General features: G+C 61.9%; 1 protein-coding gene and 1 long non-coding RNA gene across 3 annotated transcripts; one reads left to right on the top strand and one right to left on the bottom strand.

The window, feature by feature from the left end:
- Nucleotides 1-7,942: 7,942 nt before the first annotated feature.
- LOC123597014 lies at nt 7,943-12,317 on the bottom strand. The gene is made up of 2 exons (XR_006711917.1): nt 10,534-12,317; nt 7,943-8,289 (listed from the first exon to the last, which is right to left on the bottom strand). It is a non-coding gene; the product is annotated as an uncharacterized LOC123597014 (long non-coding RNA).
- Nucleotides 12,318-13,105: 788 nt separating this feature from the next.
- On the top strand, nt 13,106-17,440 carry MXRA8 (matrix remodeling associated 8). Of its 2 annotated transcripts, XM_045475231.1 has the most exons (10): nt 13,106-13,218; nt 14,386-14,409; nt 14,498-14,803; nt 14,899-15,000; nt 15,089-15,559; nt 15,747-15,905; nt 16,065-16,104; nt 16,194-16,270; nt 16,383-16,463; nt 16,630-17,440. In XM_045475231.1, the coding sequence occupies exons 1-10, from the start codon at nt 13,170-13,172 to the stop codon at nt 16,653-16,655; spliced, it is 1,335 nt and encodes a 444-aa protein (XP_045331187.1). In that variant the 5' UTR covers nt 13,106-13,169; the 3' UTR covers nt 16,656-17,440. The 2 variants fall into 2 exon arrangements, with proteins under 2 accessions (XP_045331187.1, XP_045331188.1); XM_045475232.1 differs by lacking the exon at nt 16,383-16,463.
- Nucleotides 17,441-17,724: the final 284 nt, after the last annotated feature.

Genomic DNA, 17,724 nt, shown 5'->3' with positions numbered 1-17,724 from the left:
TGCCCGTGGCTCGGACCTCTTTGGGCCCCAACCGCGACCTCAGGAGGCAATTTTGTGATTTTATTTTTATCTTTGCAGTTCCTCCCAGACTATAAGAGACTCTGCCCCTTCCCTCTTCCCCGTGGGGCCTCCACCCTGCCCCCAGCCTGCGGGATGTGCAACTCCTCCCTACTGGCCCTGGGCACCTCCACCCTGCAGAAGGGCAGAGGCAGATGGGCGTGGCAGAATACCCCCCCTGTCCCTCACTCCAGCCTCTCCTAGCACTGCCTAGGGCTTGGGTTCTGGCCAGAGGCGGCCCCAGCCAGGGCCAGAGCTTCTGGCGGTGTTCTTAGGCCCTCGCCGGGGCCCTGCCTCTTGGGCCCAATGTGGAGGCACCTCTGAACTCATCCCTTGTGCCTTGTCACTCTGCTGCTCCATGTCTGGGGCACAGCCGGTGTCTTCTTGCCTGGGTGTTCCTGCCTACACGGTGGGCCAAGGAAGGAGCCTGAGGCAGGCTCAGGCCCCGGGGGAGGATGCCGAGGCTGGATGCTGGGTCCTGGGAGGGCTGGTTGTGGCCCGTTCACAGCAGATGCACAGGAGACAGCGTGCGTACGTGCAGGGGCCCTGAGCTGGGAATGGCTGTACTCCACGAGGAGTGTGCAGACTGGTGAGGGTGACAGGCTGAGAGCGAGGCCTGTTCCCTGGCCTGGCTATGGTCAGCTGAGCTTGCTGAGGAAGGTCTCTGGAACCCAGGTGGACAGGGGTGGGAGGGGACATTCCTCTCGGGGGCCGAGTTTTGGGAAAAGCTCTTAAAGGGTTCTTGAGCTGTGGCCCCTGGGATGGGGCCAAGGAGTCCAGACCTGGGTGTGGAGTTGGCCTCAGGTGGGGGCCAGAGGGTGACAACCCCCACCACCCGGCTTGGCGCCCAGAGGCCAGCCCGTGCCCCCATCAAATTCTGTCGACTGCTGACCTCAGCCTCACAGGGCCATTTGAATGAGGAAACTGCCCCAGGGCATTGGGTCACACAAGGGCTAAATGCTAGAGCCGGGCCTAGAGTCCAGGGAGGCTGGGACTTGGCCACTTCCGGGGGTGGAGTCTGAGCAGCATCCTGAGGCTTGGGGTTCTCGGAGGGTGAGGGGGGGCCTCTGTGCCTGCGTGTGTTGAGGACCACTCCCGGATGTGCAGGGGAAGGAAGCCCTGAACACGACTCCCAGATGAGCCACGGGCAGGGGAGTGGCTCTGGGAGTGTGGGGGGCAGCCACAGGGCTGTCAGGGCTCCCTGAGGCCGAGGCTGAGGGGAGGGGAGGGGAGGCCTCAGGCCGGGTGCAACCTCTAGAAAGTGGCCAAGACCGGGGTCGAGCGGGGTCACCAGGTGGCATTCATAATGCCTGCGTCTTGTAGAGGGTGCGTCGGCCCGGCAGATTCGGGAACACAGGGGTCAGCTACAGCTGGACACGGGCGAGTGCCCTGGGACCCGGCACTCCGCGCCCCACATCCTTGTCCCCAGGCTGGCCTCACCCTGCCGCAGATGATGTGCGGTGCAGGAGAAGCAGAGCCCAGCAGCCCAAGGTCTGCTGCGGGTGGAAGGGGGTCCCCGAGGCCAGCAAGACCGTCTCATGGACAGGGGCCTCCTGTCCACCACCTGTCCCAGCTGAGGGGGGTCAGGTAACCACTGGGTCCTCTGCGCCCAGACCAGGGGGGGCCGGGTCGGACGGGCTCTGGGCCCCTCCCCTCCTCCAAGAGGAGCCCATTCACTTTGACCAGTCTTGTTGGTTTTATTATTTTGTATTTACAGTTGAATTTTATTCTTTAGCTTTTCAGCTGAAAGGGGTCTATTCAAAGCCCCCTCCCCAGTCAAGCTTACAGACAAAACTGACGGTTGTCTGCACTTGGCCCTAACTGGGTTTCTCCAGGTCACGATGCTCTGCATTCTCAGAAAACAGACCCCACTACAAAACTTTTTGTTTTAATTTTATTTGAGAGAGAGTGCTGGTGAGAGGGGCAGAGGTGGGGGGGTGGGGGGTGGGGGGGGCGGGGAGAGAATCTTAAACAGGCTCCACGCCTGGCATGGAGCCCAGTGTGGGGCTCAATCCTACAACCCTGGGATCATGACCTGAGTCGAAATCAAGAGTCAGATGATCAACCAACTGAGCCACCCAGGCGCCCCTGCAAAACATATTTTTCTCCTGCTGGGCCACAGCCCACATCCTGGATACAGCCCAGGACAGAGCCCTGGAGAAGGACACAACCCAGGACATAGACCCTGGAGAAAGACACAGCCCAGGACAGAGCCCCTGGAGAAGGACACCGCCCAGGACAGAGCCCCTGGAGAAGGACACCGCCCAGGACAGAGCCCTGGAGAAGGACACAGCCCAGGACATAGACCCTGGAGAAGGACACCGCCCAGGACAGAGCCCCTGGAGAAGGACACAGCCCAGGACAGAGCCCTGGAGAAGGACACAGCCCAGGACATAGACCCTGGAGAAAGACACCGCCCAGGACAGCCCCTGGAAGACATAGCACAGGACATAGACCCTGGAGAAGGATACAGCCCAGGACAGAGCCCCTAGAGAAGGACACAGCCGAGGACATAGACCCTGGAGAAGGACACCGCCCAGGACAGAGCCCCTGGAGAAGGACACCGCCCAGGACGGAGCCCTGGAGAAGGACACCGCCCAGGACAGCCCCTGGAAGACATAGCACAGGACATAGACCCTGGAGAAGGATACAGCCCAGGATAGAGCCCCTAGAGAAGGACACAGCCGAGGACATAGACCCTGGAGAAGGACACCGCCCAGGACATAGACCCTGGAGAAGGACACCGCCCAGGACAGAGCCCTGGAGAAGGACACAGCCCAGGACAGAGCCCTGGAGAAGGACACAGCCCAGGACATAGACCCTGGAGAAAGACACAGCCCAGGACAGAGCCCCTGGAGAAGGACACAGCCCAGGACAGAGACCCTGGAGAAGGACACCGCCCAGGACAGAGCCCCTGGAGAAGAACACCGCCCAGGACAGAGCCCCTGGAGAAGGACACAGCCCAGGACATAGACCCTGGAGAAGGACACCGCCCAGGACAGAGCCCCTGGAGAAGGACACAGCCCAGGACAGAGCCCCTGGAGAAGGACACCGCCCAGGACGGAGCCCTGGAGAAGGACACCGCCCAGGACAGCCCCTGGAAGACATAGCACAGGACATAGACCCTGGAGAAGGATACAGCCCAGGATAGAGCCCCTAGAGAAGGACACAGCCGAGGACATAGACCCTGGAGAAGGACACCGCCCAGGACATAGACCCTGGAGAAGGACACCGCCCAGGACAGAGCCCTGGAGAAGGACACAGCCCAGGACAGAGCCCTGGAGAAGGACACAGCCCAGGACATAGACCCTGGAGAAAGACACAGCCCAGGACAGAGCCCCTGGAGAAGGACACAGCCCAGGACAGAGACCCTGGAGAAGGACACCGCCCAGGACAGAGCCCCTGGAGAAGAACACCGCCCAGGACAGAGCCCCTGGAGAAGGACACAGCCCAGGACATAGACCCTGGAGAAGGACACCGCCCAGGACAGCCCCTGGAAGACATAGCACAGGACATAGACCCTGGAGAAGGATACAGCCCAGGACAGAGCCCCTAGAGAAGGACACAGCCGAGGACATAGACCCTGGAGAAGGACACAGCCCAGGACAGAGCCCCTGGAGAAGGACACCGCCCAGGACAGAGCCCCTGGAGAAGGACACTGCCCAGGACAGAGCCCCTGGAGAAGGACACCGCCCAGGACAGAGCCCTGGAGAAGGACACAGCCCAGGACATAGACCCTGGAGAAGGACACCGCCCAGGACAGAGCCCCTGGAGAAGGACACCGCCCAGGACAGAGCCCCGGAGAAGGACACAGCCCAGGACATAGACCCTGGAGAAGGACACCGCCCAGGACAGCCCCTGGAAGACATAGCACAGGACATAGACCCTGGAGAAGGATACAGCCCAGGACAGAGCCCCTAGAGAAGGACACAGCCGAGGACATAGACCCTGGAGAAGGACACCGCCCAGGACAGAGCCCCTGGAGAAGGACACCGCCCAGGACAGAGTCCTGGAGAAGGACACAGCCCAGGACACAGCCCTGGAGAAAACTGCCATCTCTTGCTGTCCTCTGGACCGGAGTCGGCCCCCTCCACACACACCCCAAGGGCACAGCCAGGCAACCTTCTCACACCCTTAAAACCCCTTAAAAGGCCCAGCCCTACAGAAGCTCGGAGCCAACATTTCGCTTGACGTCCGGCCCCTCTCCTCCCTTGGAGAATTAACTCTGTCCCGCTGGCTGCTCCGCCCTGTGTCACGGCCACCCCAACACCCACAGCCCAGTAAGATTGTAGCTGCGGGTGAAGCTGTCGTACCCAGCTGAGGACAAAGCGGCGCCCACTGCCTCACCCGCCCCGAGGCCGTCACGGAAGGGCACCCACGGCCCCGCATTCCTGCGCCTCCCGGTGCGGCTGCGACCCAGCCTCCCAGCACTCGCGCGGCCCCTCGACTCGGCAAGACCACGTTTCCTTTCTCGTGCCGCTATTTCTTGTCCGGTTTTGTTTTTGCGTGTTTTTCTATTTACCTAAAGTCTCAGTTTGGCCCAAAGCCCTCAAGGAATTGTTCGCATGGAGCCACCCTCCTGGCGCCTCTGTCTGGGACCCCTTTGGGGACGCCACGTTCCCCTCTTACCAGGTTTCCTCCCTTCTCCTGGACCACGTCCTTCTGAGGGTGCGTGGGAGATAGATCATACAGTAGGGATCATGTGTTTTTAAAAATTAGTAGGGGGCGCCTGGGTGACTCAGTCGGTTGAGTGTCTGACTTTGGCTCAGGTCACTATCTCACGGTTCTTGGGTTTGGGCCCCACGAATGGCTTTGTGCTGACAGTGTGGAGTCTGCTTTGAATTCTGTCTCCTTCGCTCTCTGCCCCTCCCCCGATTGTGCTCCCTCCCTCCTCCTCTCTCTCTCTCTCTCCAACAAAACATTAAGAAAGGTAAAAATGCATAAAAACGAGTGGGAAGAGTTGGCACGTGAGTGGATTCCCCGCACCACAGGTGTCGTGCTGGTCCTTGACAGGAGTGACTTCCTTTCACAGCAGACCCGTGACGCGCCTGTTTTCCGAGGACCCAAGTACAGGGGTCAACTTGCCTACAGGTGGTGGAGAAGCATCCATGACTCAGCTGCCCGTCTGCCTGACTCTAAAATTTAATTTTAAAATCTCTTTACGGAGGTTATGCTCGTCTGTGCCTGAGTAGTTCAATAGTTCAACGGTGCTTATGGAAACTACCACACCACCTGCCCGGAGGCCGCTGTAGCCCCTTAGATGATTCTTTCGGTATTTGTGGTCATAACTTCAAATTGGTGGCTTTTAGATTTATTTATTTATTTTTTTTATTTTGAGAGAGAGAGAGTGAAGGAGGGGCAGAGAGAGCGGGGACAGAGAATCCCAAGCAGGCTCCCCGTTATCAGCGCAGAGCCCGATGCAGGGCTCAAACTCACAAACCCGCGAGGTCATGACCTGAGCTGAAATCAGGAGTCGGACGCTTAGCCGACTGAGCCACCCAGGCCCCCCCCAAATAATTTTCATTATAAGTATGTCCTGGGGGTGCCTGGGTGGCTCAGTTGGTTTAAGTGGCCAACTTCGGCTCAGGTCATGATCTCAAGGTCTGTGAGTTCGAGCCCCGGGTCGGGCTCTGTGCTGACAGCTTGGAGCCTGGAACCTGCTTCGGATTCTGTGTGTGTCTCTCTCTTTGCCCCTCCCCTGCTCTCTCTCTCTCTCTTTCTCAAAATAAATAAAACTTGCTATTTCTTTAAGGTCATGTAAACGTACACATGTATGTTTATATCCTATGAAAATAAGTGCTCTCTATCATTAAACATGTCTTCTTGGAAACGCCAGTGCTCTGAATTATTTGCACTTCATTATGCCACGTATCTCTCACGTCCCGTGGTACATTATCTTTGACGATGTCACAACAGTGTCCCCTTCCCTGCACACATGCCGCTGGGCATCGTGACTCTGCTGCTCGTTCTACTGAAAGTGGCGTCTGCCTCCCTCCGCGTGACCTGCTCTGGCCCCAGCGTGGAAGCTGCCGAGCTTGGGCCTTGGGGGCCCGGCAGCTTCCGTCAGTGGAAGGAGGCCTGGGCTAGGTTGCTGAGAACCAGGTGAGCGGAGAGAAGGGGCCCCACGGACAGAGAGGGCCACGTAGAGAGAGACGGGGCCCCGTGGAGAGAAGATCCAGCCGATGCCCCCTCTGAGGCCCCAGGTGCCAGAACGAAGCCGTCTGGACCCTCCAGCCCCAGCCGCACCATCCCACCCAGCGCCACGTGGGGCAGACAAGCTGTCCTGCCGGAATTCCTGACCCGCAGAACCGTGAGCAGAAGATCACGGACACAGTCAGATCCCTCCCGCACCACGCCGTGTGGTGAGGGCTGGGCCGCTGCAAGCTACTTTCTGCTTTGGCCGAATAAATGATCTGGAACTCTCCTGCCTTTATTTAATCAGCATGGACGCGGGGATGTTGTCTTTCTATTTGGATGACGATGCAGCAAACTTGACTGACTTTCTTGCCACACCGGTCCCAGCTTTGGCTCCTGTGCCCTTTGACACACCCCATCATTCTTGTTTGTTCGTTAGCACTTGCTTGCTTTTTGGCACCACGGGTTCTCCAGGCTTATCTCGTGTGTTTCCTCCCCCAGTCCTAAAATAAGCCATTTCTTCAGGGAACCCCGATTCCTTTGTTGGAAAATGGCCTTAGGGACCAGGATCTAAGGGGTGGGCTTGCTGCCTCCCGAATGCAGAGCTAGAAAATGCGAGTATGTGTACTGACCCACGTGTAGACACAGCTCTATGCTTCACATATGCACCTGTGTGCACACCGCTCGGGACATGAGCTGATACAGGCGTCTCCGGCAGTAATCCGTGGCCACACGGCTCATTGTAGCCTCCTCTCCTTAACCCCCAAGTAGTGATGGACCTGGCCGCCACCGGCCGCCACCACCCGCTTGCCTCATTGTACACGTCGGAACGGATAACCCTGACCCTAACCCGCAGGGGACAGCTCTGTCGGCTCGAGGGCGGGGCTGTGTGCACTTCCTCTCGTGTGGTAGTGCAGACTCTGACCTTGACTTAGGCCAGCGCTGCCCACCCCCAGGCCCTCCCCTCCCCTCCCCCACCTCCGCCCCTCCCCCTCCACTGAGCTCCTTTCCCTCCTAATGTCCTTTGCTTGCTTGTTTCTGTCACTTTCCGATTCTCCCAACTTCCTAGACGAGTTTTTAAAAATGTGTCTGTCTTGAGGTTCACTGGGAACTGTGTGGTTCCTTGGGTCTCGGTAAACACACAGTGTCACTTACGCACCATCACGGTAACGTACAGCAGGGCTCTCTTGCTCTTAAGAAACCGCCTGGGCCCCCTACTCAGCCTCATGTTGTAGTTTTAAGGTGGTTTGTTATGCACGAGGCTACAAAACAGTGATCACAATATAAAAACATTTGTTCTTTTCGCATTATGTGTTCTTCGGATGGTGAAGTCAATGTGGTATCTGTGCTGTGTTGCGTACGCACTTGAGTGCAGATAACCTGAAGCTGACAGTTTAAATATGTTATCTACAATATAAGTGTTTGTGTCCGTGCACTCACACAAAGGTAAAGGAATGTTGTTAAACTGAGAAAGTGTGTACATGATAAAGACAAAATGGGGCGCCTGGGCGGCTCCGTCGGTTAAGTGTCCGACTTGGGCTCAGGTCATGATCTCACGGTTCGTGGGTTCGAGCCCCGCGTCAGGCTCTGCACTGACAGCTCAGAGCCTGGAGCCTGCTTCGGATTCTGTGTCTCTCTCTCGCTGCCCCTCCCCCGCTCATGCTCTGTCTTTCTCTTTCTCAAAAATAAATAAAACACTAAAAAAATAAAAATAAAAACAAAAAAATAAATAGATTTAAAAATTAAAAAAAAAAAAAAAAGGAATGCCATCATTATTGCTACGTTTGAGCAACGTCGCGTGTTCACGCCCACGGGTAGGACCGCACGGTCAGCGTGTTTTGGTGCCCTTGCCCGTCAGTGGCAATCAGGACCCCGTGAGGTGAGCAGAAAGCCCCCGGCAGTTTCTCGTGCCCTCCAAGCTTGTCACCGGTCCTTGCTCTCAGAGCGATTGTTGATCAAATCCTTGGAAGGTACGTTACAGCTGAAGACGGGCTCCGCTCTCTGACCTTCGGATGCGCCGGCCGCCCCGCCAGCTGCGAAGCTTCCTGCTCTCCTCATACTCCCCTGCTGCCAACTGCGAATCCGACACGGATTTTTCTGCAAGAAAGATCAAGAGGGCCCGTTTATGACAGGCTGCTTCAGGGACTCTTGGCTGGCGATGCCGTACGAAACAGCCTCCTTGGACAAGCTGTCACATGACCACAGCCGGGGACACGTGCCACGCTGTCCCCGGGGGCCGCCTCAGGGCTCCGGGGCCCCTCCGCACCAGTTGCTTCCTCTCTGGATGAGGAAGAGCATCCCTCTCATCCAGACCCAGCCTCTTTGGGGCCTCTCCTTCCAGTGTCAGGCCGGTCCGCACCGAAGCTCAAAGCAGATGGCCTGGGAACACATTCAGCTTAGTCCCAGGTCCCCATGACGAAGCAGAGTGAGCGGCGGCCCCGGCTGCGGGTGCAGGTGGGGGTGCTGGGCACACGCAGTGATGGGAGCCCCCCAGGCTGCGGAGCCCACGGCGGGCAATGCAGAGGGAGGCGGGCGCCGGTGTCCCTGTTGAGAGCCCTCCAGGAAGATCGCTGTGGTCGAGTCAAGGCTTCAGGATGGCCGAGGGACCGTGTGTCGTGGGCACGACGCCACCGGCCCACCCAGCCCAGCCGGACACACGGGAGAGCCCGACACCCAGTGCGGAGCGGAGATGTGCACGGGGCTCGCGTGCGTGGCCCCATGGCCTGTCCTGGGGGACGGGATGGTGGTGGCCATGTCACATTTAAAGGCAGATTTATTGCCCTCGGTTGGGCACGGGAAGCAACCATGTCCTCGAGGAGCCGGGACACACACTGTGTGCGGGAGCAACGCTCCGTGGGGCCTCTCAGGACGCTGGCCCGGAGGCCACTCCGCAGCCTGCCCGCCCAGCTGTCCCCAAGGACAGAGCGTCCCTTCCCGGCTTGCTGGAGGTGCGGGGGGACATGGGGATCTCGCAGGCGGAGGTCACCCCCACAGTCAGAGGCGCCGCAGGCCGAATCCGCTAGAACCAGATCATCGGCTCTTGGTTCCTGGCTTCAAAACCGATGGCCTGTGAGGACAGTACAGAAATGACTCCAGCACGACAGGAGACGCCGTTTACGGACGTGGCCCAGGAGCCCGAGGCTTACAAACCATAGAATAAATAGGCTTCTGCGCATCCTCGGCTGGTTGGCAGGGCCGCCACAGACCGAGGAAGCCGAGCGAGGACAGCACCCCACTAACGATGCCACGCCAGGAAACCGCTGATCGGGGGGCCGACCGTGACTGGTAAAATCTGTGGCCCTGGTCGCTTGACATTTTCTCGGGACGAAAGCGTTGGCTGGTCCCTGAAGGTTTCTGTATGTCCATAGTTCGTATTTTCAGATCACGGTGTCTCGATGCCTGGACGACGTCCCAGCCCCGTCCTGATGGGCCACCCGGCCCACGGTCCTCACGAGAAGGCAGCTCACGGTCTGTTCCTCGGGGTCACCGGCTCTCCTGAGGGACGCGCCCTCGTGGCGTGAGACGCGACCGTGTGGCAAACCGCTGCGCCTCGGGGGGAGGGACCAGCGCACGTGCAAGCGGCCCCTCCCCGGAGCTGGTCAGAACCGGCAGAGGCCGGCCGTGGCGCCGGGAGAGCTTGCGTCGCTCACGCGTGGACGCAGCTCCCGAGCAGCCTCGGGGTCTGCCCGCACCGTCCCTGCGGCCAGCGGCCAGTCCCGGACCGGACACCAGTTGCTTTTCCTCGTGAAACTTGTGCCTCGTGCTGCCCTAGGCCCTGCCCCCGCTCTGTGCCGGGAGCCCGCTGCCTTGGCCGTCCAGTGCTGTACCGCGCACGGCCACAGGTTAGCGGCGTGGCACAGGAGGCTCGTCACATGGCCCACACGCCCGGATACGTGGCTTCTGGGCCCTCGGCGTCCTCCCCCGCGCTCACTCCGGGGACGCTGCAGGACTGAGGTCCGTTTTCTTCTCGGCTGGTTGCCTGGGGGCAGCCCCGCGGTCCCCTCCAAGGGCAGACAGTGACATCCCAGCATGTTGTCACGTGGGTGCAAAGGACTCTTCCAGCCTTGTCGCCGCTCCTGCCCCCGCTGAGGGAGACAGGACACGGGGGGAGCGAACCTCACGGCTCGGCACACCACCTGGCCCCGGCAGGGCTGTTTTCCTTGTGTGTTCACGTCAATCCTCCCAGCCCTGAGCCGTCTGGACCACACCCTCCTCACCTAGACCCTGCGGGCCCCCCCACGAGAGCCAGACTGCAGCCCTCACGGACCTCCCTGTGCGAGGCGCTGCTCTCTCCCCCGGGAGGTGGTTCCCCAGGCGCCGCCCGCCTGGAAGGACATTTACCTGTGGGTGTCCCTCCCTCAGAGGCCATCCCGGTCAGTCCCACGGAGGAAGACCCTGCCCCGTTTTCGTCTCCAGACAGCACTTCTCCCAGAGACGAAAACAACCTTATTTGTCAGCGGGCGGACCTGCCGTCCGTCTGCCTCCCTCCGGCAACTCGCAGTGCCCTGGCACACAGTAGGCGCTCAGCAAATATTTGTTGCGTGACATTATTGGTGGGTGTGAGCACGTGTCTCTGTGTCTGGTTGTGGCTGGTGGCGTCTCTGAGTGCCTGTGGTTTCTCCTCCCAGTGAGCCCGGCTGCCTGGAATGTCTGAGTCCTCGGGAGGAAGAGGCAGAAGCTGACTCTGTCAGGCTGAGTGACTGACCCCGGCCTCGTCCAGCCACGCCTCCGAGGAGGAGAGGGGCGGTGGGTCTGGGCCTCTGGGCTGGCTGGGGGATTGGCCAGAGTTCAGGGTGGGACAAGGTGATGTCCGTGGGTTTGCTTTGTCCTGGTCGGTTCCCTTCCCGAGGGAAAACGGAGTGCGGGCGACACCGGGAAATGAGCAACCACAGGCACTTGTGAAGGAGCAGGAGGCCTCAAGCCTCTGCCGGGGGAGGGGCACGTGGCCTGCGGGCTCTCTGCTCTCATCTGTGGCTATTTCCTGCCAAGAGCGGGGGTGGAGGGGTGGGCAGCGGCCCTTTGCCGCTGACTTTGGTTTTGCTGGCCTCAAGCAGAGAGGGCGGGGAAAGGGGTTTGCAGCCCTCCACTGCCTCTGTCCCTTCTTGCCCAGGGTGCGTGGGGGGTCAGCTTCCCCCCCAGGGGCGGCCCCCTCAGACTTCTGCACTTGGGCCGAGCTGAGGGCTGAGTCCAGACCTCGAGGGCCCCGCTGGACCTCAGTGTGCAGGGCCTGAGGCCAGGGAACCTGTTGGGAACAGGAGGGCGCCCACAGGCTCCCGGCTCAGGGCTGGAGCTGCCCCCTACCCCCTTGTCCCCTCCCAGACAGAGGGACCAGCCCTGGGCCACTTCTGTCTCCCTCCAGCACTGCCTGGACATCTTCCCTCCGTGGGGGAGAGGCAGCCCAGCAGACAGAGGCGGGAATGGGGGACAGAGATGGGGAGACATGGGCGGGGCCCAGAGAAGGGAGGTCACCAGCTAATATAAACCAGTTAAAAAAACAGGAGGAGAGGCCAGGCCTCAAGGCTAGCCAGGCGGGCTTGTTTTTCCAGAATGAAAGGCCCAGGGAGGGGCTGGGGCCAGGACAAGCTCTGATTCCAGTTTGGAAAAGGGGCTCCAACCCCCCCCCCCGGGGCCTGGGTCTTGCTGAGGAAATGGGTTCATTAGGTCTGGGTTGGGGGGGCCCTCTTCACACCCTCGTGGCCGCTCCCCCTTGTCGTGGCCCTCACTCCCTCCGTGGCAGTGGCAGTCTCCCCCGCTGACCTGGAGCCTAAGAGTCTGGTTGGGCTGGGTTTCTTGCTACTCTGAGGACTTGGGGACCAGGACAGGGTTCAAGGGTGAGATGCCAGCCACCAGGAACTGATGCCCGTGACCATAATTCTATTCAAATGGGCAGTCTAAAAAATGCACTGTGGAGTTTTTGCGGTCGTTTGGATTTTTTCTTCCTTTTTTTCCTTTTTGAGGTTTGCTTAACTAGAAAGAGTGGGTTTGGTACACAGTGTGTGCTCTGTTATTTTGCATGTGTTTACGTGACTTGGTAATTTTTCCCAGAGCTTCAAATTTGTGCTTTCCGGGGGGCAGGCTCCCAGCACCCCCCCCCCCCGCCCCCACTCTGGGCAAGGAGGAGGTGCTCCAGGGAGCATCTTAGCCAGGGTTTGGTTTCAGGGACACCAAGGTCTGCCCTTGATGGTGGGCAGATGGGGGGGGGGGCAGGGGGTGTCCAGGCCAGGGGGGAGGGGCTGCTCAAACGCTGGGCGCTCAGTCCTCAGGGTCCCCACCCTCATGCCCTGGCAGGCTCCTCTGACCCAGAGCAGGGCCCACTGTGCTGTCCTGAAGCTCCTGGGCTGGTGTTCCTGTTCTCTTCGGTTTACGGGTGAATATGTGCAGCGCCCCCTCCCCCCCAGGAGGCTAAGGGGAAGAGCTGTGGGTCTGGCAGCTGGGGCTCCTTGGGGGTCCCCAAGCCCCAGGATGCCTGGAACGCCACAGCAGGCGCGGAGGGGACGGCCAGGCTGTCCACGTAGGGGAACCCCCTGGGCCAGGGTCCGCCTACAGAGGTGGAAGGGAGGTGAAGTACGCCCCAGAACCCCAGCTCTGCAGCAGCCCCAGAAGGGCCTCTTAGGTCACAGCCGCCCCCACAGCATTCGGGCCATGCCCTCAGCCCTCCTGCCCCTCTAAGGGCTGGGCTACTGCCCCCCCATCCTCCCAGGGCCCGAGCCATCCCCAGGCCGGATGGCTGCTCAGATTCCCCTCACCTTGTCGGACACAGTGACCATGCTCCTACCCCTCCCCACCAGGCCAGACCAGGATTCGGGGAAAACTAGGGGCCAGCTAGAGCCAGAGGGGGCGGTCTGCAGACTGTCGACCCGGCCCAGGGCTCCGTGATGTCATGGCGGGTGCTAAGGAGGGGGAGGGGGCCGGGCTGTTTTTCTGGAGAGTTGGAGCAGAAGTGAGACAAAGCCAGGCAGGCGGGCCAGGCGGGCGCCATGGAGCTGCGGTCTCAAGTCCTGCTCTGGGAACTGTTGCTTCTGCAGAGTGAGTGCGGGGTGGGTGAGGGTCCAGAGTGGGAGCACAGGCGGGTCTTCGGGAGTTTCCATTCTGGGCAAAGCCTCCGGTCTGAGCTTGAGTGCAGAGGGGTGGGACACTCCCACCCTGCCGGGAAGGGGCTGGTCTGGGGGGCCTCGAGGGAGTAGCTTGCCAGGATAAGGGCCCCCCAGGACCCAGGAGGGTGTGAGGATTTATGTTGGATCTCCACCAGAACTTTCCCTCACACGGATTAGGGAGCCAGACGCTGAGGTGGTGGGCGCCTCTCGCTGGGGTCCCTCCTGCACCCCACTCTTCCAGGAAGCTCCTCAGGTCTGCACTTCTCCCAGTGGCCAGAAAAGGAGTAGGTTGGGGATTTAGGGGGCCTGGGAGTGGTGCGGCTCACAGGGTCTGTTCCAGACCCCCCCTGGCTCCCAGGCCCCCTGAGCCCGCCTCCTGGGCTGGCCTGCTGACCCGGCACATTCCTCCTGGTCCCGGGCGCTCAGCCCATCTCTGGAGCAGGAACTTGCTGGTGGGGTGCGGACGGTCCAGCCGCTCGTGCTTTGGACCTCTGCCCTTCGGAAAGGCTGAGGGGGCTCCGACCCTGAGAACTGGGTGCGGGGCAGGGCTCCCAGCTGTCTGAGAACCCTCGAGGGCTCGAGTGGCATGGCCCTCGGCAGGTGCACCTACCACGTGGGATATGAACGTGCAGGAGCCCTCCCCCCCCCCAAACCAGCTCGGGTATCAGGCTTTGGTGCTCTGGGGGCCTTGCTGCAGTGATGGTGACAGTGGCCACCATTCCTGTGGGGGGCTGTTGGTCACACACACACACACACTCCAGAGCCGGCCCCACCGTCCAGCCCCAGAAGGGCAAGTGCTGTGCCGCAGCCCAGGGAGGTGGCTGGGAGGACTGGGTGGGGGGGCCGTGGGAGGGGTGCCTCCGTCATGCGGGGCTAAAGGAGACCCCCCCTCTGCCCCCTTGGCCTGGCCCTCCTGACTTTATCCCCACCTGTGAGGCAGGTGTTCATTAACACCCACCTGGCAGGGACTATAGAGGGACGCAGGGATCCAAGTGTGACGGCCCTGGGCCGGGTCGATGACGGGGGTGGGGGTGGGGGGGGGGTGTAAAGGTTCGGGTTGCGCTCCCCCTCCCCCAGTGTGACTCTCCTCTTCTTCTAGGCTCTGCTGTGCTTCTGTCCTCAGGTTAGTGACCGCCCCCTCCCTCGTGCCAGACCCACCCTATACCATCCCCTCGGGTCCTTCCCTCCCCCTGACTCCTCCTCCCCACCAGTGCCCTCGGGGCCCGCGCCAGCCGCCAGCTCCGTGGTGTCCGAGTCCACCGTGAGCTGGGCGGCCGGCGCCCTGGCGGTGCTGCGCTGCCAGAGCCCGAGAATGGTGTGGACCCAGGACCGGCTGCACGACCGCCAGCGCGTGGTCCACTGGGACCTCAGCGGCGGCCCGGGCGGCGGCCCCGCTCGCCGGCTCGTAGACATGTACTCCGCGGGCGAGCAGCGCGTGTACGAGCCGCGCGACCGCGGCCGCCTCCTGCTGCCGCTCTCCGCCTTCCACGACGGCAATTTCTCGCTGCTCATCCGCGGTAAGGAGCCTGGGGCGCGCGGCGGGGGCCGCAGGGGCCGCGGGGGCGCGGGCCGGCCGCGCACCCCACCGCTGCGTTTTCTCTCGGCTCCGCAGCGGTGGAGGAGGCCGACGAGGGGCTGTACACCTGCAACCTGCACCACCACTACTGCCACCTGTACGAGACCCTGGCCATACGCCTCCAGGTCACGGACAACCGTGAGTGCGCCCGCCCCCCCCCCCCCGCCCGCGCCCCCCGCCGGCCCCCTCCCCGCCCGCGCGCGCTGACCCGCACCCGCACCCCCAGCCCGGGCGGCCGGCGCGCACTGGGACGGCGAGAAGGAGGTGCTGGTGGTGGAGCGCGGCGCGCCCGCGCTGCTGACCTGCGTGAACCGGGCGCACGTGTGGACCGACCGGCACCTGGAGGAGGCGCAGCAGGTGGTGCACTGGGACCGGCAGCCGCCCGGGGTGCCGCACGACCGCGCCGACCGCCTGCTGGACCTGTACGCCTCGGGTGAGCGCCGCGCCTACGCGCCACCCTTCCTGCGCGACCGCGTGGCGGTGGGGGCGGACGCCTTCGCGCGCGGCGACTTCTCGCTGCGCATCGAGCCGCTGGAGCCCGCCGACGAGGGCACCTACTCCTGCCACCTGCACCACCACTACTGCGGCCTGCACGAGCGCCGCATCTTCCACCTGACGGTCACCGAGCCGGTCGCTGAGCCGCCCCCGCGGGACTCGCCGGGCAACGGTTCCAGCCACAGCGGTGCCCCTGGCCCAGGTGCCGCGTGGCCCCTCCCCGCCCCGACCCCGGGCCCTGGGTGTCTGGCGAGGGGGGGGGGGTAGGTCCCACCCCCCCCACCGTGGGCCGCGGCCGGCTGTCCCTTCCCGGGACCCGGACCCGGTGCACGCTCGGCGGGTCATGCCGCGCGCTCCCTGACGCCTTCCCCGTACACGGCCCCGTGCAGATCCCACGCTGGTGCGCGGCCGCAGCGTCATCAACGTCATCGTCCCCGAGGGCCGGGCCCACTTCTTCCAGCAGCTGGGCTACGTGCTGGCCACGCTGCTCCTCTTCATTCTGCTGTTCATCGCCGTCATCCTGGCCACCCGCCAGCGCCGCCGCGGAGGTGAGCTGGGGCTCTCCGGCGCAGGGGTGAGGCCAGAGCCAGCAAGCCTTTCCCGACCAGAAGCGGGATGTGGGGTGCGGTGGGGATGGGAAGGCCCCTCAGGGCCTAGGGAGCTGGGGAGGGGGCGAGACTGCACCCAACTCGAGTCTCCCTCCCCAGGCTACGAATACTCCGACAAGAAGTCAGGGAAGCCAAAGGGGTGAGTGTCCCCTCCAGGCTCTCCTGGGGACCAGAACCCCCCTCCCCCCCACCGCCTGCTCTAACCACCCCCCACCCTCGCACCTCCAGGAAGGATGTGAACATAGCAGAGTTTGCTGTGGCCACAGGAGACCAGGCTCTTTACAGGAGTGAGGATATCCAGCTAGGTGAGGGGGGCCCCAGAACCAAGACCGACTGTGGCTCCAGGCCTGGGCCAGGGGAAGCACAGCCCCCGGGGGGCGGGGCGAGGAGGCTCAGCCTGCTCTTTGCCTACACCAGATTACAAAAACAACATCCTGAAGGAGAGGGCTGAGCTGGCCCACAGCCCACTGCCCGCCAAGTACATTGACTTGGACAAAGGTGAGTGGCTAGGAGGGCGGGGCTCGTACCTCACCTCACCCACGCTCACTAGCCAACACCCACCCCCCCACCCCCCCCGGGGCGGGGGGGGGGGGCCAGGAGTCCCTGGGCGGTCCTGCTGGATGTCTGCCTTGTGTTTACCCCACCTGTCCCCCTTGGCTTCCAGAGTTCAGGAAGGAGTACTGCAAATAAGGTGACCCTGGGCTCCTGGCTGGGCCAGCAGCCCTGCCGACTCCTGTCTTGGAGGATGACCTCCTGACCCTCATGTGGCTCACCCTACACCCTTCAGCGGCTGGTCCCGCTGTTCTGGAACTTGGCCTCGACTGGCACAGAGCAAGGCTGCCTCCAGACTCCTCTCCCAGGAGCTGTCCTAATCCCCACAAGCAGCAGGGGGCTCTCTGGGACTCTGCTCCATGCAGCAGCCCTCACGTGCCTATTGTGCCTATTGGCTCCCACACCCACTGGTGGTCCTGCCCCCCCCCCCCCCCCGCCCCCAGGCACAGCCCAGACCCCACTGATGTTCACCAACCCTTTGGGCTCTCCTGGCCTCTGGCGCTGTGGGCTGGGGCTCGGTGCTCAGATCAGCCTCAGGACTAGCACCCCCACCCCTCCTTCACCCCTTTCTAGGGGGACCCTAAGGCTGGGATCTGAGGATTGCACACTCCAGGCCCCAGGCTAATTCCCCTCCGCTCTGTGTTGGGGTACTTGGGGCTGCGCAGGGGCCCCTTCTCTGCCTTCCGCCCAAATTGCCTTGACAGTCACTGGGCTCTGTGTGTCTTTTGACCCTGACCCCACTCCCATAGCCCCTCCCTGGGCTGGAGTCTGGGGCTGGGACCTCCTTCGGCCTGTTTGGCTGAGGACAGGGGAAGGGTAAAGATGGTTCTAGAGTGGCTTGTGTTGCCACTCCCAACACCCCACGTTTGCTTCTCCTAGGAAACTGCCATCATCACAATAAAGACCACATGATTTTTAGACTCGGCCCGGGTATGCATGCCTCTGTGGCTCCTGCTTTATGTCCCGGGGGCAGAGTCTGGGCTTTGGGAACCTCAAAATGCTTTCCTTCATCTGAAATCCTGCTGTCACTGGCCATTTCTTTGAGTGGAAGGTCTGAGTCCAGGTACCCTGGGAAGAGCCACATCAAGGTCAATCCTATGGCACTATTCCTGGTCGGTCGTGAAGGAATTTCAGTTCTCTTCTGAGGGTTTATTTGGACACGGAGGAGGAGAGCCAGGATGCGCTCAGAGGACAGCCCTCTGAGAAA

This window comes from Leopardus geoffroyi, chromosome C1, assembly GCF_018350155.1.
Source record: "Leopardus geoffroyi isolate Oge1 chromosome C1, O.geoffroyi_Oge1_pat1.0, whole genome shotgun sequence".
Taxonomy (NCBI): Eukaryota; Metazoa; Chordata; class Mammalia; order Carnivora; family Felidae; genus Leopardus; species Leopardus geoffroyi.
This window is presented reverse-complemented; position numbering and strand designations above follow the sequence as displayed.

Coding starts and splice junctions, on each gene's coding strand:
- MXRA8 (XM_045475231.1), top strand. CDS start 13,170: ATGGAGCTGCGGTCTCAAGTCCTGCTCTGGGAACTGTTGCTTCTGCAG. Junction 15,906..16,064: donor CCGCCAGCGCCGCCGCGGAG/GTGAGCTGGGGC, acceptor CTCCCTCCCCAG/GCTACGAATACTCCGACAAG. Junction 16,464..16,629: donor GTACATTGACTTGGACAAAG/GTGAGTGGCTAG, acceptor CTTGGCTTCCAG/AGTTCAGGAAGGAGTACTGC.